This window comes from Canis lupus, chromosome 26, assembly GCF_011100685.1.
Source record: "Canis lupus familiaris isolate Mischka breed German Shepherd chromosome 26, alternate assembly UU_Cfam_GSD_1.0, whole genome shotgun sequence".
Lineage (NCBI taxonomy): Eukaryota > Metazoa > Chordata > Mammalia > Carnivora > Canidae > Canis > Canis lupus.
The window spans coordinates 30,291,428-30,313,835 of record NC_049247.1 but is presented as its reverse complement, the minus strand read 5'-3'; the positions used below and the strand labels follow the sequence as shown (position 1 = coordinate 30,313,835).

Sequence of the window (22,408 nt, the reverse complement as noted above, 5' to 3'; positions counted from 1 at the left end):
AAACATCGGGGTGCGGGTGTCTCAGTCCTTCACTGCATCTTTATCTTTGGGGTAAATCCCCAGCAGTGCCATTGCTGGGTCGTAGGGCAGGTCTATTTTTAACTCTTTGAGGAACCTCCACACTGTTTTCCAGAGTGGCTGCACCAGTTCCCATTCCCACCAACAGTGCAGGAGGGTTCCCCTTTCTCCACATCCTCTCCAACATTTGTGGTTTCCTGTCTTGTTAATTTTCCCCATTCTCACTGGTGCGAGCTGGTATCTCATTGTGGTTTTGATTTGTATTTCCCTGATGGCAACCTCCCCACTTTCTCATGTGCTTGTTGGCCATGTCTATGTCTTCTTTGGTGACATTTCTGTTCATGTCTTTTGCCCATTTCATGATTGGATTATTTCTTTGCTGTTGAGTTTAATAAGTTCTTTATAGATCTTGGAAACTAGACCTTTATCTGATACGTCATTTGCAAATATCTTCTCCCATTCTGTAGGTTGTCTTTTAGTTTTGTTGACTGTATCCTTTGCTGTGCAAAAGCTTCTTACCTTGATGAAGTCCCGATAGTTCATTTTTGCTTTTGTTTCTCTTGCCTTCATGGATGTATCTTGCAAGAAGTTGCTGTGGTCAAGTTCAAAAAGGGTGTTGCCTGTGTTCTCCTCTAGGATTTTGATGAATTCTTGTCTCACATTTAGATCTTTCATCCATTTTGAGTTTATCTTTGTGTGTGGTGTAAGAGAGTGGTCTAGTTTCATTCTTCTGCATGTGGATGTCCAGTTTTCCCAGCACCATTTATTGAAGAGACTGTCCTTTTTCCAGTGGATAGTCTTTCCTGCTTTGTCGAGTATTAGTTGACCAAAGAGTTGAGGGCCCATTTCTGGGTTCTCTATTCTGTTCCATTGATCTATGTGTCTGTTTTTGTGCCAGTACCACACTTAGAACAGATTCTCTCAACTAATGGGGGTGGTGCAATGATGCCCATTTAGAGATGAGAAAATGGGAGGCTGGGGGCCGGGAGTGAAAAGCCAAGGCCACCAAGCAAGAACAGAAGATCAAAGGGGAGGGCACCTTGAATCCCAATGCTCCTGACTTTTGAGGCCGGGGTAGGGAGTATGTCTTTCCCCTGCTGTGGGTCTGGAACCACTCCACTCCCTGCACACCTGAGGTAAGGCCTTCCTTTGGGGGATCATCCCACCATCTGGGAAACTGCAGCCCTCCCACTCTGCCTTGCACCCCCTAGGAAGGGACTTCAGGCTTCTGCAGCAGCTCCTGAGGCCCTAACCCCAGGCTGTGGCTTGAGCCTCAGTTCCCTCAATTCGCTCTTCCAGAAAGTGGGGCTGATTTCTCTGTCCCTTGGTCTAACTGGGACAGTGACACCGTTTGGAAAGAGCTCTCTATCTGGCACATGTGTGCCTGTGGATGTGAGCACGACTGGCCAGTGGGGTGAAGGGAAAGAGCTGTGCTGTCAACAGTGCTAATGGCACTCAAGACCCCCCCACCGCCCCAGCAGGTGTGTCCAGGAATGAGGGACCTGTTCTCAAAAGTTCTATCCCTAAGGAATCCCTGTTCCTTTTCTAACCCTGGTCCCTCACCTCTCCAGCCCTGGGGCTCCCCCTGCCCAGCCTGGAGCCAACTGCCAGGATGCTGGTTTAGGAAGATGAGATGAGTACAAGGACCTGCCTGAGGTTGAGTCCCCTGAGTCCCCTAGGAACCCTTTTGTCCCTCCACCACAAACTGGGAAATTACTGGAAGGACCATTGGGTCAGACAGAGGGAACAGAGCATCTTGGAGCCCTGTGCCTGGCCGCACAGATGCTCCAACTCCTCCATCCGCCCATCCCCACCACTGTGCCATTCTGTCCCGACTTGGGTCATACCAAAGACTGACCACGCTTCTTCCAGAACACAAATTTATTTGGCATTTGAATGAAATGGTTCTCACAGCATCTTAAGAAAAGGATTAGTGCCAACCCAACCAAAAATAAACCCAAACTAAAAACCCTTAGTGAAAGGAAAACATAAAAAACAGGCATTGAGACAATGTACAGTATTGACTCCTTCCTCCACCAGGTAAGTTGGGTCCTGCGGGGGAAGGCTCCTCCCAAGAGCCTGACCTGTACCTCTGGGGGCCCAGTCTCTCACAGGAGCACAAGAGTCGTAGCTAGGGTTGGCCTCTGGATTCTTTGTTGGACCATGGAGCAGTCCGATCTTACAAAGGGTGGCAACAGGACAGGAGGCTGAGGACAGCCAGACAGACACTGGCGCCCCCCTTGTTCCCCTCCAGCAGAGATCAACTCCTGGGCACCAACTCTTGCAGACACAGTGGGCAGGGGTCTGGAGCAGCACTGCACGCAGGCCTTCTGCCCAGCCCAGGGACACCAGTGGGCTGAGTACCCTGGTGCCGGGACAGAGTCCTGGCCAGTCCAGAAGCAGGTCCACCCTTTCAGGCCACTCCCTGCTCAATGCCTCCTGCATGCCTGATTGGCCCCAGCAGTCCTTCGTCCCCAAAGGGTTTCCCAGTCCCCATGCATCTTGTGCCAACCCCCCTGCTCTCTATATATGGTTCTGAGGCATGGGCCAGACACATGGGAGTTGTGAAGGACTCTCAGCCATAGAGGTCAAGTCCCTATGGGCTCCGCCGGGGTGGTCACTCCAAAGCAGACACGCTCAGGACACTCACCTGGCTCCTGTAAGACCCGTGAATGCTGCTCTAGACCTCAGCTGCCTTGAGCCCAGCATGCTGGAGGCACAACAACCTTCCTGCTTTGTCTTCAGCAGCCAGTGTGGGAAACATGTACCCAGGACGCCTTTCTTGAAGTATCAGCCCTTTGGCAAGGGGAGCTCAGGCTTCCTCGGCATATAGCCTGCTTGCCTGAGGCCTGCCTCCAGCACTCTGGATCTTGTGAGCCCGGACAGGCAGTTCAAAATTCATACCTCTGGCCAGTTCTGTAGGGCAACTCAAAAATCTCATTCCATACTGGAAGAGTCCAACAGGTTTCCAATGGGAGAGTGTGAGAACGCGCCTGGACTGCACTGTGCCACCGAGGTCTGTCACCACAAAGCACCACAGCAGCACTCACTTCTAGTCAACCCTCCTGTCACTGCACGCTGGTCTGGAAAGGCTACAAAGGGGACCAGGAGCAGGGCTCCAGGATCCTCAGGAGCCAAGGGGCAGAGGTGCAGACCTGGCCATGCCTCAGTGCCACCCACGAAGTCACAGCAGGCCGAGGAGAGTGGGGCCCCATGCCGAGTTCCGGTGTACCGCCACCTGCAAAAACTTGGACACATATGCACACACACACACACACACACACACACACACACAGACATACACGCACACACAAAAAGAAAAGATCCAGACATACAACGTAGAAAAGATATGGATGTGCTAAAAATCGCACAGAACCCGCTTAATCTCCAAACCTCAGAAATGCTAAAAGCCCCGTGTCAGGAGACATGACCACTGCCCAGGAGCAGGCAACAGGGTCCCTTGGTCAAAAGGCCCCTGGGCAGGGTACCCAGCACCCCAAGCTGCTGAGGAGCACGGGAAGGTGGCATGCGGCCACTGGGCACTTGGCTCCAGTGGTGGTGGTGTGCAAGTGGACTTTCAGGAGATGGATACAGCCCAGGGCATTAATTTCAGCCACCCCTCCCCCAAAGAAACAACCCTTTATGGCACAAACAAGATGGGGTGGGGGGCAGGCCAGGCCCAGGGGCAAATTCAATAGGAGTGGGGGCTCCAGAGAGTAGCAGATAGGAGCCGGCCAACCCCCAATGGAGGATCTGGGGCCAGAACACTCATGCGTGAAGGGCCTTGGCCCAACTCCAGGGCTGCCTCCTGGGGGAGCCATGCACAGCAATGCTGGGGACAAAAATGAGAAGGTGGGGCCAGGACCTCCTGGCCCAGAACTGGGCTTCACAGAGCCCAGCTGGAAAGACAGAGTGAGGAGTTCAACCTCTTTCCAAGACCCCCTCTCAGGGCCTCGGGCACCAGAGGCCCAGGCCAGCCCCCAGCCTGGGGCAGGGTCACCTTGATGTTCACAGCTGGGGGGGGAGGGGGTGGTGGGGACCCTTGGAGCAGTCGCTATAGTAACCCCCAAGGCTGTTCACCCTGTGGCAGACCAAGTGCCCAGACAATACTGACAGTCCACAAACATAGCCATGCCTGGAAACACCCCTCCTGCCCCCTGGTGGCCCCCAGGCTCAGAGGCGGTTTGGCAGGCTCCCCTGCCCAAAGCCAGGTGTGGTCTGGCCTCTGCCCACACCCCCGGTGCCTTCTTTGTTCCCTACTTCTGAAACGTGTGGTCTGAACTAACTTCATCATTCTTCTGCCACTTGAAAAGAAAAAGTCAGGGACCCAAAGCTGTGCATGTTCTTGGAGCCCTCGAGACCCGGTGCCCAGTGTCTGCTCCCTCGGGAGGTCAGTGGGGTCTGTGCACGTGCACACGGGCAGTGCAGCTGGGTCCAGGCTCACTCGGGCCCTGTGAGTCTCCCACGGGGATCAATGTTTCTCGACAGCAAACAGGTGCTCTCTGGCCGTCGGGGCCGTGGGCTGGGCCGTCCTCTACACCACGGTACTGAGGGAACTGCGGCTGTGGCGGCCGCCCCCTGGCAGTGCCTCTGTGGGGGTGCCTCCTGGACCAGGGTCAGGGGGCACAAGCAGGGCACTGCTGCTGTCGGCAGAGTCTTCCAGATCTGCCAGAGAGGCCTCTGCGGCAGGCAGAGGGTGCTCCAGGCGCCGGGGAGACGCACCTTCACCGCCACCATCCCCCGGGGTTGGCGGCCTGGCGTCTGCTGGCTCAAAGGCATCATCGTCTGCAGGGAGACAGAAGGGGGTCAGCAGGATGGTGGGTCTGGCACAGGGGAGGAGTGGAGCTAGACAGAACCAGGGAACGCTCCTGCTGTCTGAATGTTCCCACCAAGGTGTGAGTGGGGGGGCAGTGTGCTCACCCCTCACCTTTGTACCTGGCAAGGTGCAAGGTGCCATGGTACAGCCACAAGCAAGCCATGCTGTGTGACGGCGGGGACAGGCTTTGACGGTCAGCCAAACAAAGTCAGGGGAGGGGGAAAATTCTTTCTGACTTGAGGGGAGTCAAAGCAGGGCTCCTGTGACAGGAGGGAGCTCCGGGCTGGCCAAGGACAGGCTGTGGCTGGAATATGTGAATGGGAATGCAGGAGGCAGGCCCCGAGCACACAGCTCTGCAAACCTCACGGAGATGTGCAGAAATCTTCACTTTGAGGGAAGCTTTGTGGCAGCCCAGTGCCTTCAGCATGCCTGCTCCGTCACTCTGGCCTCGGAAGGCTCGGGCCATGGGGGCCCGGTGCGCACCTTCGCCTGGCGGCTTCCCCAGCCTCCGAGTCCCGGTACCCTGCCCCGGGGAGCATCTGCTCTGACAACCTGCTCCATGCAGGCATCTGGGACCTGCTGCCCCCCAGCAGGGTCCCTGGCAGGAAGCCTGTTCTACCCTGACCCACTTGACAGCAGATTGGGATAATCGGACCAATCCAGGTCTTGCCTACAGACCACAGAGAAGCAGGACTTGTGAACAAACAGGCCCCAGGACACTGGTTCTGCTGTGGCATGTGGGTGCGCGAGGAGTCGGCCACCTGGGAGTAGGGCACTGCCACTGTCGTACCGCAGGGGGCTGTGTGTGTTAAGAGGGTGTTCACACACAGGCAAATGGGATGAGACACCTGAGCTGCACACAGGGAAAAGGACAAGCCAGGCAATGGGTGGGGAACCTGGCATTCCCTCTGTGCTCCACAGCCCTGCAAGGAATGACTTTCCAGTATCAGATGGACAAAAGATTAATCAGGCCAGTGTCACAGGGCCTTCTTCCCACTTCACAGAACTGCTTCCGGACAGGAGGGAATGTCATGATGGTGTCTCTTCAGCTTACCACACATACGTGTCTTTACAGCCAAGCAGCGGGCTCAGGGCGGGCCCCTGCACCTCTGGGCTAGCCCTGTACCCACAACCACCAGCACCTGGCTCCCCAGCTCTCTGCAGAGCCCAGCTGAGTGTGCCTCAAGGGCCCCTTGCTAGCAGGTGTTCACCGGACCACCGCCAACAGTCATTGGCACGTGCAGCCCTGGCAAGAGCCCGCCTGCTCTTCATCTGCCCTCCTGCTCTTCATCTGCACCACCACAGATGGTGGTTCCTTCCACTTTAAAGGGAAAACCAAAGGGAAAGCGGAAGGCCAGGAAAAAGTGGAGGCTGAGGGTCTTGTGGATTGGGGAGGGGGGCCACCAGGTCTCTGGCTACCCATGGTGGACAGTGAGTGACGTGCTACTCCCTGTCCCTGGGGGTGGGGGGAAGCACCTGCGGGGTCGTAGAACACGCTGTCAGGGTTGATGGAGGCCTCATAGGGCGGCGGAGGATCATCAGGCTGGTCGATGTCTGGGTACTTGTATGCGGTGTAGGGAGGCGGAGGGTCATGGAAGTGGAACGTGCCGCCCTCCCCGTCGTCAGAAAGGTGTAGTGGAGTGAGGCCAGTGCCGAACCCGTCTGGGCCATAATCAAAGCCAGGGATCCTCCGGCCAAGGTTGAAGTGGTGCACTGGGCAACCGCAGGGAGAAACAAACAACCGAGTCGCTCAAAGACATACACGGCTCAGCCCCCAAGTCAGCCACCCTCTCCTGGGGCTGGCCCTGCCACCCCCCAGGCCCAGGGCATCAGGCTTCCTGTCACACTTGTGTGCCCAGCTGCCCACATGAAAGCCCTGAATCTCTCACCTGGACCCCCTTCAGTGCGGCCCTGCCCCTCACCCACATGTGACCTGTCACTCCGTCCTGCCCCTTCTGCTGCCCCGCCGTCACCACAGCCCTCCTCCAGCTTGAGGGTCTTTGTAGCTGGCATGGAGAGAGGGTCTGGGGAAGGACCGTGCCGGTTCAGTGCTGCCAGTGCAATTGCGTCCCTCAGCATTCCCGCCACCTTGATTCAGACCTCGAGCCCCCAGGGTCTGCATCCATCCCACTGGTCCACACACGGACTGGGGAGCCTGGCTTGCTCACTGGGACAAGGGACGATTCCAGAAGCTCTACTAAGGGCACAGGCCACTGACTGCAGAGAACTCGAGCTGAGGAGGGCGAGTCACACCCTCAGCTGCCTAAGTTTCGAGTGTCTGCTGCTCTGACCCCCTACCCCTGGCCGGTGGCCCACTGACAGTCCAGGCTACTGGAAAAGGTAAGAGGTGATCACCCATCTGAACACATGGCGGCTGCCGAGGGTCGTGCTTCCAGGCCTGGAATGCCAGGGAGCCCGGGGGCAGCTGGCACTGAAGATGCGTCCTTCCGTCCACATGTCCGGAGCCTGATTTCAGGTCCTAAGGACAGTTCCTCCAGTTCCCCAGGTGTGCACTCAGCCCAGGAGCAGGTGAGTAGGTGGGACAGGGACACACCAGGGCACCCTTGTCAACATCCTCTCCTTCTTCCTTGCCCCTTCCTGCTTTCTGTGCTTCCCACCATAAAGGGGACACAGCCTAGGGTGGGGCCCTGACAGTGGCTGCACAGGCAGGGCCAGGCACACTCACAGTTGGCTCCAATCAGTGACTCAATGCGCTCCCGTCGCCTCTGGCGAAGCCGGTGGACCATGAAAAGGAGCAGCGACAGGATGAGGAAGGAGGAGATGCAGCTAACGATCAGACGCATCCCACTGGCCATGGAGTCAAACAGGCTGTTGCCATCTGTTCAAAGAAGAAAATGGCTGTTCACAGAAAAGAAGAGTCTGACCCCCCCAGGGGCTTAGTGCTACGGAAAGGCCATGGCCCTTCACCACCAGGCAGATATGTACACAAAACAACTTGCTTCCTGATTCCCTGCACTTGATGGTCTTAGAAGAGATGGCAGAAATCAAACAGCTCAAGGTCAAGAATACTGGGATATTACCAAAGGAGAGAAGCAAATCATGGGCCAGGATAAATATTTTACCTTCCAGCCAAGCACTCCTAAGTTCCATGCGATGAGTCCCTTCTGCCTAAAAAGCTAGAGGGTGCTCTGTTACGGGCCTCCATGCCCCCAACCAACACAGTACAAAATCAGGCACATGTGACCAAGCTCCAGACCCTAGACCAGGGTTGCTCACCTGGGCGGCTCTAATTCCCAGGGAACATTGGGCAATGTCTGGAGACATTTTTGGTCATCATTAACCACTCAGGGGGTAGAGGCATTACTGGCATCTAGTGCATAGAGGCTAGGGATACTGCTCCACATCCTGTTGAGCATAAGAAGGCCCTCACCACAGTGCTCAGCCCCAAATGTTGACACTGCCAACATGGAAACACCCTGCCTTGCTCTGGTGCCCACCAGTGCTCGTTTGGTGCTTGCTGTGGAGGTGCTGTGGGTGGGGCACACATGATGATCATGGGATGAGGTGTGAGGGAAGAGAACTGCACCTGGAGGAATGCCTACAGTGTAGGAGACATCTCCAGGGGCTCTCATCTAGATGAGATGGGCCACTCGCACCAAGTCACAGAATAACAGAACCATGAACTGGTCCCAGGAATACCTGCCTCCATGAAACCAGTGGGAATGCCATGGAGGCTTCAATGGAGGGACTGACCTGTAGCTACTGGAAGCAGGACTCCATGTGGGTAGAAGGGCCAAGCACTGTCAAATCTCAACACTGTGACAGCCATGTGGGCGGGTCCCCAACCACCAGCCCCAAGGAGACACTTCATGGCCAACATGGGTTCCATGTGAGAGGCCAGGCTCCCAGGGCCCTTCTGCTTCTGCTGGCCCAGTGTGCTCCATACCAATGCAGATGGTCTGAGTTCGCGCTTGCCCTCTTCCCACAGGGCCAGGAAGCTTCCCTCAAAGCTGCACTTATTGCTGACAACGCTTGGGATGAAAATATGTGGAAAAGACATCCTCTCACCAATTAGTTGCTTTTTTGGTGCCTCTGATCCTAGTCCAGTCTCAGAGGAACATTCTGTCTTTGTGGGAGGAAGTCTGTCAACTCAGGAGGCTGCTGATATGTCTGTTAATTGGTGGCCAGCTCAGAGATCCCAAGGGGGCACCTAAAGCAGCAGCCCCTTTGCAATGACTCTTACTAATCACTTCTAAAATAAACCCAAGGGAAAAAAAAAAAAAAAAAAAAAAAAAACAAGGACACAGTCAAGGTCCCTGACCATCCCTCCATGGTGATTATGAGGGAGGAAGCAACTCCTAGAAGAAAGCCATTTACACTCAGACACAAAGAAGACAGCACTGTCCTAGGAGCCGGAAGGCAACTTTTGGATCCCTGGGACTCATGCCAAGACTGGTCTCTTTATGGGGCTCTGGACAACACCATGAGTGGGGTTGTCTTCTGTCTTCCATGCTACTGGTGCCCAGCCAGCACCTGGGCCCCAGAGGACATGTCCTGCTGTGGTTGATGCTCTTGGAACTGAAAGTGCCCTGAAGTCCACCTGGCCTGACCCTCGGTCTGAATGCCTGAGCCATCCCAAGTCCTTTCTACATGGCTGTCCAGCCTGTGCATGAAGAACTCCAGTGATGACAAGCTCACCACTTCACTGAGTTTGGTTATGTGCTTAATAGTTTGAAATTTCCATCAGAGACAGCAGGTGAAGCAGAAGCTCAGCAGGAACTGGAGGGCAATGCCCTGGACTCTAACATAGGCTCTGTTCCTGGCAGCTACACAGTTGGGTACCCCATCTCACCTCTTGGAGCTTCATGATCCCATGACCCCAGGGCAGCAGCACAGGATGGGAGGAGAGAGCACTCTGAGAAGGGCAGTTGCTCTGTGCCCAGGTCGCTGCTCAGTGTTGGCAATTGTTATTTTAGTCTTTAATTAGGTATGGTACCCCACGTGCATTCAATCTGTTCCCCTAAATGACCAGTGTTGAGCATCTTTTCAGCTGCTTGGCTGCCATCATGTACCTTCTTTGGTGAAGTCTCATTTTAAATCTTTTCCCCACTTCTTAATAGGGTGGTTTATTTTCTTATTGTTGACTTTTTAGAGTCTTTATATACTCTGAACACAAGACCTCTGATTTGTGTTTTGCAAATATTTTTTCTTTGATGGTGGCTCATCTTTTCATTCTCTTAAACAACTTTCAAAAGGCAGAAGTTTTTTATTTTACTTTTTTAAAGGATTTTATTTATTCATGAGAGACACAGAGACAGAGAGAGAGGCAGAGACACAAGCAGAGGGAGAAGCAGGCTCCACGCAGGGAACCTGACGCGGGACTCAATCCCGGGACCCCAGGATCACGCCCTGGTCCAAAGGCGGTACTAAACCGCTGAGCCACCCGGGCTGCCCAAGGCAGAAGTTTTTAATTTTGATGAAGTGCAATTTATCAATTTTTCTTTTTTGGATCATGGTTTTGATGTCAGCTATAAATGTTGCCTATCCCTAGGTCACAAAGATTTTTCTATGTTTTCTATTTTCCTTTAACAGACTTTACTTTCTTAGAGCATACATTTTCCTCTAGAAATATTACAATGTGTGGTTGTATAGTTAGGTCTAAGACCATTTTGGGTTAACTTTTATACAGAGTAGAATGTATAGTTAAAGGTGTGTGTGTGTGTGTTTTTGCATATGGATGTCCAATTGTTTCAACACTATTTGTTAAAAGACTATCCTTTCTTCATTTAATTGCCTTTGTACTGTTGTGAAATATTAGTTGACCATGTAAGTGTGGGACTATTTCTAGACTATTCTGTTCCACTCATCTAGGTGTCTCTTCTTTTGATGATACCATACTGTTTTGATTACTATGACTGTACAGTAAGTTTTAAATCTGGTATCATCAATCCTCCAACTTTGTTCTTTTCAAAAACTGTTTTAGCTATTCTAATTCCTTTGCCTTTCTACTTAAGTTTTATTTAAAGTTGTGTTTTTTTTTTTTTTTTTTAAATTTTTAAGTAATCTCTATACCCAACGTGGACTTGAACTTGAACTCAAGAGTCATGTGTCCACGGACTGAGCCAGCTAGGGCACCCCTCTACATAAATTTTAGAATCAGCTTGTCAATGTCTGTAAAAGTAGTTTGCTGAAATTTGGGTTGGGACAGAATTATATTCACAGATAATTTGAGGATATTAACTGCCTAGTGATACTGAATCTTATAATCCATGAACATGGTATACCTCTTCTTTTATTTACATTTTTTTTATTTCTTTCATAAGTATTTTATGGTTTGCAGCACACAGCTTGTGCACATATTTGTAAAGCTTATAACTTAGTAGTTTCATGTTTTTGGTGCTATTGTAAATGGTACTTTTCTTAGAAATTTCAATTTCCAACTGTTCACAAGTAGCATATATATAAAAACAATAGAGCTTTAATATATTGACCTTGTACGTGGAGACCTTGCTAAACATACCTATTAGTGTTAGTAACTTTCCTGTAGATCCTCTGGGATTTTCTATGCAGATAATCATGTCATCTACTAAAAAAAGATGATTTCAAAAAAAAAAAAAAAAAAAGATGATTTCATTTTCCCTTTCTGGTCTGGATACATTTTCATTTTCTGGCATTGCCCTTTTCCTTCTATACAACCTTGAATAGAATGGTGAGAGCAGACATTCTGTCTTGTTAAAGGGGATACTTTCCCAATGTCCCCAGTTTGGGTGGCAGTGTCTCTTTCCTTGTTGGAATAAAGACACTTCCTAGGAGAAAATGCTCAGCCTGGGAAGCAGTGAGGACCTGCAAAAGTAAGGCTGAAAAAGAGACCAGGAGACTCCCTGGATAAGTTGCTCAGAAAAACGGCCTGTACTAGATGTGGTCTCATGCAGATGCCCTGAGAGCCCTGTTCTGTGAAGAAGTCCTCAGGGCTGGGCAGGCTCTACAGGCCTTATATAGTTCTGATCATTCTTACAAAGCCTGAATGGAGAGGTAAGGCAATACTGGCAGACTCCTAAGAAATGCAATGAGAAATCCAGGCGATGTGCTTATGGAAGCCAGAGTTTGACTCCTGTGGAAGGTAAGGAGCTGGAGGTTGAGAGTGATGTGGCCAGGACACAGGAGACCTGGTAAGCATCCAGTCAGTACTTGCCAGAATACATGAATGCACCTTATACAAGCAGATACAATCTACTCTGTAAGACAAGGAGGCCCAAGCTCCACGCTCCCTGGTAGGCTCCTCTACTCTCCACAGCCGATTGTACATGTGGGACATGTGCCAGAGTGCCTGATTCAGCCAAACTTCAGACACCCTGATACTGCTTTGACCTCTCCCTAGGCCCTCCTGGCATGCAGGGGCACTGACTACTCCCTACTTGACGAGAGCTCTAGCTGTTGTGGCCCTCAGACACCAACCAGTTCCAGCTCCTGTCCCACCAGCACTAGGCAAAACAGTTTCTCCTCCACAGGGGCCCTGGAGGATGGGGATGGTCACTATGCCCTGTCTGAGCTGCTCTTCTACAGGGTGCATGAGCTTAGGGACTTCCACAAGTCCGTCCATGTCTTTCTCACACTGTCAAGATAAAAACAAATTCATGTTTTTGATTTACATTTCTCCTGTGATCATGAATTCACAGAGATGCCAACTATACTGGTGTGAAGAACAATTCAGTATGCTGTAGGGAATGTGATGTAGACTAATGGTCCTATAGACCAGATTGTTACCTTTTTTTTTTTTTTTTTTTTTGTAAAGGAAAAGAGGGCTATCTAGAGACCACATGTCTGTGCAGTGTCTAACCATAAAGCATCACCTGGTAGAAAGGAATTTTTTTTTCTCAGAAATGAGGGTAATATTTAATCGGGTAATATTTAATCTTTTTCTGAAAGATTTTATTAGTAAAAATCAACGACTATAAGCAATAAAAAATGTCATTACTCTCCACATCACCAAACTCAGAGAAGAGCTCAAATGGGGATATAAGTCTTGAGAGGAGAAAGATCAGGTTCAAAGCCACCAGTTTTAGTGGATTCACTAACAGACACCCACATTAAACTTCAAGTTCACTGGTGTATGATACTTGTTACCTCCCTGAGCTGACACAAGCCAACCTATAAGGTGGCAGTTAGAGAAGGCTGGGTCATATGACACACACATGCCCCCAAGACTACTGGGCCATCAAAGCTGACAAGACAGCTCTGTGAACAAACTGCCACTGTTGCTATGCCATGTACCATGAGCCCTCATATGTCCCCACCACTGAGAAAGCAAAGGGATATCTGGGCTCCAGGTCAGAACAGGGTGGGTGACTCATGACCCACCATCAATCTCACCTGGGTCCAGGCACATGAACTTGCAGCATTCCTTGGGGTCCTTGCGGTACTGCTGGCAGCCCTGGGGCCTCTCACAGAGGGCAGCCACACACATCTCGGGCTCCCCACCATGGCAGGTGCAGCTCAGGCACGGATCGTCTCCCTTGGGGGTGAAGTAGAACCCTTCATCCACCACATTGTCCTTGATGTCAACGCATGTTTGACCTGAAATAAGCACAAATATGCATATATGTATGCAATATCAGCAGAAGGAGCTCTGACTTTCTCCACCTGGGTCTAGGTGGCAGACGTGACAACAGAGGAGTTAGCAAGATCAATCTGAAAGCCCTTCCAGTGCTGGAGTATATGAGCCTGGTCCACAGGGAGTGACTGTCTGAGAGAGGTCACTACAGCTCACTGTTAGGGCAAAGCACACTTGGTCAGGGCACACCTAGCCAGGAGCCCAGACAACTAGCAGAGAGAAAAGTACTAGATTCCAGGGGAAAGCCCGTGGAGAAATGTTTGCTTTCAAGTGTCTGCCTAAGCAGTGTACTTAAAGATTTCTTCAATTTTAAGATGGAGCTGCAATACATATTAATCATTTTATGACATATTTGAGAATGTGTCTCCAATGATTCTCCCAAGAAGCTGCTGGTTCTATTTGTAAAAACAGTCCACTAGTCTCGACACACATGGTAAACTGTGCAGAGCTGACTTAGGGCTAGAGGAAGAGAAATGGCCAAGGCCAGAGACAAGAGGGAGCTGAAAACTCAAAGCCCTAAGCCAGCCCCAGACACAACAGAAGCCTGGAAGAAGGGAGGAGGGATGAGGCAGGGGCAGCTCTCCAAAAGACACATGCTCAGTTGAAGGCAAAGGGAAATGAGAAGAAGTTTGTTTCACTTTTCAAATGGAGTAGGGATGTCTAAAAAAATTCATCAGAAATCCCACAACCACGGGTCTGTGCCTCACTTAAGACTGGAGTTAAATCTACATAACTCATGTGGTCAAGAATTTGCAGGGCAAGAAACACATAGAATTATTCTCTGTTAGAACAGAAAGAAAAGGAATGAAGAAATGAGCAGCCCTCAGAGAAACATGGGATACCATCAAGTGTACCATTATACATGAAATGGACGTACCAAAAGGAGAAGAGAGTAGAAGGAGCAGAAAAAAGTATCTGAAGAAATAATGGCTGAAAACTTCCTAAATTCACAGAAAAACAAAACCTTTAAATGTAGAAATCACAACAAATTACAAGTTGGATAAATGTGAAGAGCCTAAACATGTCAGACACATACATCATAGTAAAAGTGCTAAAGTCAAAGAAAAAGTGAAAGCCTTAAAAACAGTGAGCCAGAAATGACTTGTTACCTATTAAAAGAACCCCCACAAGACTTATAGCTGACTTCTTAGCAGAAAGAACAGAGGTGAGAAGGCCTCTGTATGTCTTGATAACATACTCAAGGTGCTCAAAAAAACCCCTGTCAACCAAGATTCCTATATCCAGTAAACCTAGCTTTCAAGACTTAAAGGCAAAATAAAGACTTTCCCCAGACAGACAAGACCTGAGAGAATTTACTGCTCTTACTTATTGCCTTTTAAGAAATACCAAAGGAAGGATGCCTGGGTGGCTCAGCGGTGGAGCACCTGCCTTTGGCCCAGGGCGTGATCCTGGAGACCTGGGATCTATTTATTTATTAATTAATAAATAAAATCTTTAAGAAAAAAAAAAAAAAACAAAGAAATACCAAAGGAAATTCTTTTTATCCCAAAGGAAATTTTTTTTTTTTTTTTTTTTTTGAGAGAAAGTGCCCATAGGGAGGGAGGAGGGGCAGAGAGAGGAAGGGAGAATCCTAAGCACACTCCGTGCCCAGTGTGGAGCTTGATGCAGGGCCCAACACGGGGCTCTATCTCACAACCCTGAAATCATGACCTAAGTTGACATCAAGGGTCAGATGCATAACCAACTGAACCACCCAGGCACCCCACCCTAAAGGAAGTTCTTAAAGTTTTTTTTTTTTAAGATTTTATTTATTCATGATAGACACAGAGATAGAGAGAGGGAGGCAGACACATAGGCAGAGGGAGAAGCAGGCTCCATGTTGGGAGCCCGACGTGGGATTCGATCCCAGGACTCCAGGATCGTGCCCTGGGCCAAAGGCAGGTGCTAAACCGCTGAGCCACCCAGGGATGCCCGGAAGTTCTTAAAGTTAAAAGCAAGTGACCCTCAGAGAGAAATTTGAATCCATACAAAAAAAAAAAAAAAGCACTAGAATAGATAATTGTGTAATTACGAAAAACAATATAAATGAGTATTTTTTTCCTCTTAATGATTAAAAAGGCAACTGTATAAAATACTGTGTTTAGAGATGCCTGGGTGGCTCAGCAGTTGAGCATCTGCCTTTGGCTCAGGGCATGATCTCAAGATCCCAGGATTGAGTTCCACATAGGGCTTCCTGCATGGAGCTTGCTTCTCCCTCTGCCTAGGTCTCTGCCTCTCTCGCTCTCTCTCTCTGTCTCTCATGAATAAATAAAAACTTAAAAAAAATAATGTGTTTATAACATAGTATCAGACCTCTAACATATAGAAATGTATTTTTTTTTGCTAGTAAGCCCAAAGGAGATATGTGGAATAAAAGCTGTTTTAGGCTAAGGAAATGACTGGAGATGGTACTTAACAACAATGTATTGGTAGTTTACAGCACTAACAGACCTAGTGTGTATAATAATACCACAGAAAGAAAGAAAAGAAATACAGTTTTAAGAGGTAACTTCCACATATCACTGAAATGAACCTAGTATCAATCTGATGCTAATCTGAATAAAATGTATATGTTTATATACATGGAATTAGTAGTAATAGTGGCACTTACCTGTGAATATACTAAAAAGCATTGAATGATACAGTTTACATGGGTGAATGGAAAAGTATGTGAATTATATCTCAATAAAGCTGTTAAAATAAAGAGATGATAGCTGAGACCTTCCCATAATTAATAAAACACATAAATCCCAAGGGTCCTAAAAGGACCAATAAAAATAAATCAATAATTAGACACAATGTGATAAAACCCCAGTGTATCAACAAAGAGAAACTCTCAAAAGCAACAAGAGATGACTATTACCTACTGTTCTATGTTCTTTTAGGCTATGGTCAGTCCGGTGTGGCCACAAGAGAGGCATAAAGGAGGTACGGGAAAACAAAGTATATTATATTCATAGGCCCTGGACCAACAGAGTCACTGCACACTAGGAAGGATCACACAGGAAGAACACTCAACCAAGTGGGCAGGGAGCAGAGAAGGAGCAAGGACCCCACAGCAAGTGCTTTGTAGGGAGTCAGAATGGAGTACACAACCAAAGGCATGAAGAAATCTCACTGGAATACTTGACTTGATCATTATTAGGTCACAGTCATGGGAGGACAAGAAGGGGAACTTATGGCAGAGGCCAACCTTATCATACTTGGGGCACCTGGCTACCTGGACGGGGTGCTCACAGCCTGTTCGTGGATGGACCAGGATGATAAAAAGTTTTTGAATTTGTAATACATCAAACAAACGAAGAAAAGGTATATGACAGTTCAGAGCAAGGAAGAGGCAGAAACAATAAAATAGCACCTTCAAAGTCTTGAGAAAAAGTAACTGTTAATCAACAAATCTATACCCATCTAAACTAACATTCAGGGTTAAAAAAATACAGACTTTTCATCCAGGGAGTGAAAGGGTGTAGTACTAACAACACAACCTCATCTCAAAGAGCTCCTGAAGGCTGTATTTGAGAAATAAAAAGCTGAACCCAGAGAGAAGAAGTGGGATATAGGAAGAAATAATAAAGACAATGATGAACACCTGAGGAAAGGTGCCTAAATGCTGACTTCATAAAACAAGTGATTCTAATTTCAAGAAGTGTAAACACAAAGTAAAACTAAAATAATGGACAAATATAAGTCAGAAGCTGGGGAACAACTGGAGCTAAAGCAATATAGAGCTTTTGGTGCCTTTTATTTTAAAACTTTTTATTTTCAGGTGCACAGGGACATGTGTCTTCTCCAGTGTCAAAAAGTGGCCCTTCCAAGAATTGAGCTTTTGAACTGAAATGGCTACCATTGGGGAAAAAACAAAAATAACTCTACTTTCCAGTTCCAGGTGACAATGTCTTTTTGACTGATATTCATTCAAGAGTGCACTTGTCCTCAGCAGCCTGTGAAGTCCCTCATGAATTCATCATCTAAGGAAGGGGAGGCATACCCAAGTTGCAGACGCAGGGCATATGCTCTGCAGAATTGTAAGAAAGATAAGAGTTGGTTTTAACCATCCTCCCAATGTCCCTTTTTAAGCCTTCTTAAAAGGTGGTTTGCACAGTGAGTAGAAATTAGGCTTCTCTGCAGTCTAGATCTTCACTCAATCAGTGAATACAAAATGGCACTGGCCCACTGGAAATTATGGACTCCATTATGGAGAAAAAAGCTTACTTACTGAGCAGCAAATTCCAAAAATTTCTAATTTGGATCTTAGTGCTGACCTCTCAATATAGGGTCTTTGTAGGAACACAGTAGGAAGTTAGAGACATTGACTATCTTTAGATTTAAAAATATAAATCAATTATGCCTTTCAAAAATGTAAGGGTAACTAACCACTAACAGGCATATATAAACAAAGTTTCTGAACCAGTAGAGGAAAGAAAGACTAGAGAAAAGTTGATTTATCTCATATAAGTCAGGAAAAGAAAAAAAAGAAGAAAAATCCTAGGTAAACAGCACAGAATAGGTGCCAAAATCAACTTGAAGACTTAATTAAAAGAGTACAAAAAGGTATATTAAAAAGAAGATAGCATAAAAACATTATGTAATAACAATAAAAATAGTTCATTTATATTGAGGACTTTCTATTTGCCAAGGATTGTTCTTTGTACTGCACACATATGTTAACAATCTCTCCCAACAACAACATGGTGAGGTGGGGGCTCTACTACCCATTTTTCCTAATGTGGAACCCAAGGGATAGAGCTCAAGAAACTTGTTCAAGGCCAAACTTGGATTCAAAGTCTGGCTATTGGGCAGCCCGGGTGGCTCAGCGGTTTGGCGCCACCTTCAGTCCAGGGTGTGATCCTGGAGACCCCGGATAGAGTGCCATGTCGGGCTCCCTGCACGGAGCCGGCTTCTCCCTCTGCCTGTGTCTCTGCCTCTCTCTCTCTCTGTGTCTCATGAGTGGATGGATAAAATCTTTAAAAAAAAAAACAAAAACAAAAAAACAAAAAAAAACCAACAAAGTCTGGCTATTAAGCCTCTTATTGTAACACCATTTTGCACCCACCACTGCAAAAGAAGTAAAACTTTAAGCAAAACCAACAAAAACTAATATGGATAAAAGGGATCATTACATCATGATAAAAAGGTTCAATTCGGACAGATATTATAAGTACTTGTGCCCCCAATAACATGCTCTCAAGACAGATAAAGCTAAAATTAGGGAATTATCAGGGAAAAATGGATGAATCAACATCCAGAGTGAGAGATTAAAATACATCTTTTAACAATTACTATACCCATGTAGTCAAAACAGACTTGCTATCAATAGGCCTGAGCTAATAAATGTACAAAAAATCCTACCGCCAAGAGTTTAAGCACATGAGGAATACTAATAAAACTCCTAACAACAATAGAACATAAATATCATGTTATCTAACCACAATACACATTAGCCACTAAACTAAATTAGAGACTGTAAATGACTTCGCGGAAGGGGAAAATACACAGACTAGGTAGGGACAGGAGGCATCTTCTGAGGGGCTGGAAATATTCCACCTCTTGATTTGGGAAATGGTTACACATGTATACAAATTCAACAAACTTAAAAAAAAAAAAAAAACAAATTCAACAAACCTGCTCTTAAGATCTGTGTACTTCATTGTTTGTAAGTACAGGGAAATTTAAACTTTAATGCCGTATGTTAGAAAAAACTAAAAATTAAGGAGATAAGGGCCTAACTCTAGAAGAAAAAGAAAAGCGTAAACCTAATGAAAGTAAAAGGATGGAAACTGATAGTAGAAATTAATGGCACAGAAAACAGATATAAAACAATGAGAATCAATTACTACCCAAAGCTGGTTATTCACAAAGATGAATCAAAGAGCCAAATCTTCAGTAAGACTAATCAAGAAAAAAGAAAGAAAGTATAAATAATATTAGGAATTAAAAGGTCATAACGATATACAAATGCTTCAAAAATCGTAAAAGAATGCTAAGAGAATTGTATGAGAATGAAGTAAAAAATTCAGACACGTAGGCAATGCCCTAGATAAACATGACTTACCAAACTGACTGAAAAAGAACCAGAAAACTTGAATATGTCTATAATCATTAAGACTAAATTAGTATCAAAAATCTATATCCAAGATATATATATATACACACACACATGCACACATGCATGCACACATGCACGCACACACACATCTTAGCTCTGTCCACTGAAAGGGCGTTAAAGCCATGAGCATAATTAGTGCCCAGGTCCTCCAAGGCTTGGGAAAAGGTTGAATCCAGAGAGTACAAGATGAACTAGAAAAAGAAAGCAAACAGAAGGAAATAATAAAGAGAAATAATCAGTGAAATTGAAAATAGAGAAAAATCAATTATACAAATAGCTGGTTCTCAAGAAAATGAACAAAATTAATAAACCTCTAGCAAGACTGACAAAATCAAAATTGGATAAACACAAATCACCAATAGCAGGAATGAAATAGGGGACATCACTATAAATCCTGCAAAGATAAGAAAATTAATAAGAGAACGCTATGAACAACCCTATGCCCATAAATTTGAGTACTTAGAAGAAATGGATTAATTCTTTGAAAACCAGAACCTACCAAAAATTCACTCAACATGAAATAGATAATCCAAACAGTCCGATAACAATCAAATAAGTTGAATTCATAATTTAAAAACTCCCCCCAAGAGAAATCTCAAGCCTACATGGTTTCACTGGAGAATTCTTCCACTACAGATAGTGGTTGCAAGTGGGTGTGGTTATAAAGGAATAATAGGGAGGATCCTTATGGTGCTGGAACTACTCATATCTTGAACTACTCATGTCTTGACTGTGTTACAGGATCCTACACAAGAAATAAAATTCTATAAACCCCCCCCCCTCACACACACACACACACACACACAAACACACACACACACACACACACACACACAAATACAAGTAAAACTGGAGATAGCAGAATAAAATCAGTGGATTGTGTCCAACTCAATATCTGGCTATGATATTACACTATAGTTTTGCAAAATGTTCCCATTTGGGGAAATCAGGCAAAATGTATAAGGGAGCTTTTTATTTCCTTTAAATGCATCTGAACCTACAGGATCTCAATAAAAATGTCAATTAAAAAAAAAGGCAAGCAGGGATCCTTGGGTGGCTTAGCGGTTTGGCGCCTGCCTTCTGCCCAGGTAGTAATCCTGGAGACCCGGGATCGAATCCCACGTCGGGCTCCCGGTGCATGGAGCCTGCTTCTCCCTCTGCCTATATCTCTGCTTCTCTCTCTCTCTCTCTCTGTGACTATCAAATAAATAAAAAAATTCAAAAAAAAAATTAAAAAAAAAGCTGTTTTAAAAAAAAAAAGCTCTAACGGAAAAGGTAGATATACAAGATAGAACATTCAGCAGAGAGATGGAAAGTTAGGAATCAAATGGGGTGCCATGGTCTCAGTCAGTTACGTGGCTGCCTGCAGTTCGGGTCATGATCTCAGGGGTCCTGGGATTGTCCCCCGCCTTGGGCTCCCTGCTCAGTGGGGAGTCTGCTTCTCTCTTTCCCTCTGCCTCTCCCCCCAGCTTGTGCTTCGTTTCTGTCTCTCTTTCTAAAATAAAATATTTTTTAAAAAAGAAAGAATCAAATAGAAACATTAGAAATGAAAAATAGACAAAATGTCAAAAACAGGTAAAAAATGCCATCAGTGGGCTCATGAGCAGACTGACAAAGGTAAGGAAAGAATTAGTAAAATATGTCAACAGAAATTACTCAAACTGAAAGACAAAAAGGAAATTAAAGAAACACTACAGCTAAGTGAAATGCATGATTCTGGACTGAATCCTGGACGAGGATAAAAATAGTTATAAAGCGTTATCATTGAAACAACTGACAAAACTGTCATAAACTGTAGCTTACTGTATAGCACTGTACCCATATTATATGCCCTGATTTTGATAATTGTGCGGTGGTTATGTAAGAGTGTGTCCTGGTTCTTAGGAAACACACCAAGTATTTAGGCCTCAAGGGTACAATATCCTCAATTTATTCCCAAATGGTTTGGAAGAAATAAGCAGTGAGGGACGCCTGGGTGGCTCAGCGGTTGAGCGTCTGCCTTTGGCTCAGGGCGTGATCCGGGACTCCCGGGATCGAGTCTCACATCAGGTTCCCCTTGAGGAACCTGCTTCTCCCTCTGCCTATGTCTCCGCCTCTCTCTGTGTGTCTCTCACGATTAAATAAATAAAAAGAAAGAAAGAAAGAAAGAAAGAAAGAAGAAAGAAAGAAAGAAAGAAAGAAAGAAAGAGAAAACAAAAGAAAAGAAAACCGTAAGGGAAAGAAAATACATTTACAATAGTTTACTATATTTACTGAAAAAATCCATATAAAAAGTGGATGTGGGGGATCCCTGGGTGGCTCAGCGGTTTGGCATCTGCCTTTGGCCCAGGGCGTGATCCTGGAATCCCGGGATCGAGTCCCGCATTGGGCTCCCAGCATGGAGCCTGCTTCTCCCTCTGCCTGTGTCTCTGCCTCTCTCTCTCTCTCTCTCTCTCTCTCATTCTCTCTGTGTGTCTATCATAAATAAATAAATAAATAAATAAATAAATAAATAAATAAATCTTAAAAAAATAAAAAGTGGATGTTAACCCATGTTGTGCAAGTACCAACTGTGTATCTAAATAACAAGTTACAAAGCCCTGGCCTCCCAAGCCCAGATGGTCTTAAATGGTATGATCTATCAAATACTTAAGGACAAGATCATTTGCAATTAGTGCAAACTGACTTAGAGACTGGTAAAATAGAATGCTTCCCAACTCATTTCAAGTATCGAATATAAATGTGATGCAAGGGATCCCTGGGTGGCGCAGCGGTTTGGCGCCTGCCTTTGGCCCAGGGCGCGATCCTGGAGACCCAGGATCGAATCCCACATCGGGCTCCCGGTGCATGGGGCCTGCTTCTCCCTCTGCCTGTGTCTCTGCCTCTCTCTCTCTCTCTCTGTGACTATCATAAATAA

General features: G+C 46.7%; 1 protein-coding gene across 15 annotated transcripts in view; it reads right to left on the bottom strand.

Moving 5' to 3' along the window:
- Positions 1-1,881: 1,881 nt before the first annotated feature.
- The window catches only part of DGCR2 (DiGeorge syndrome critical region gene 2), a 98,408-nt gene continuing 77,881 nt past the window's right edge, over positions 1,882-22,408 (bottom strand). For all 15 annotated transcript variants that reach the window (XM_038575919.1, XM_038575916.1, XM_038575923.1 and 12 more), the window contains 4 exons: positions 13,166-13,369; positions 7,521-7,673; positions 6,311-6,547; positions 1,882-4,803 (listed from right to left, as the gene is read on the bottom strand). In XM_038575919.1, the coding sequence (XP_038431847.1) occupies positions 4,553-4,803; positions 6,311-6,547; positions 7,521-7,673; positions 13,166-13,369 (845 nt within the window). In that variant the 3' untranslated portion in view covers positions 1,882-4,552. The remainder of the gene's footprint in view (positions 4,804-6,310; positions 6,548-7,520; positions 7,674-13,165; positions 13,370-22,408) is intronic.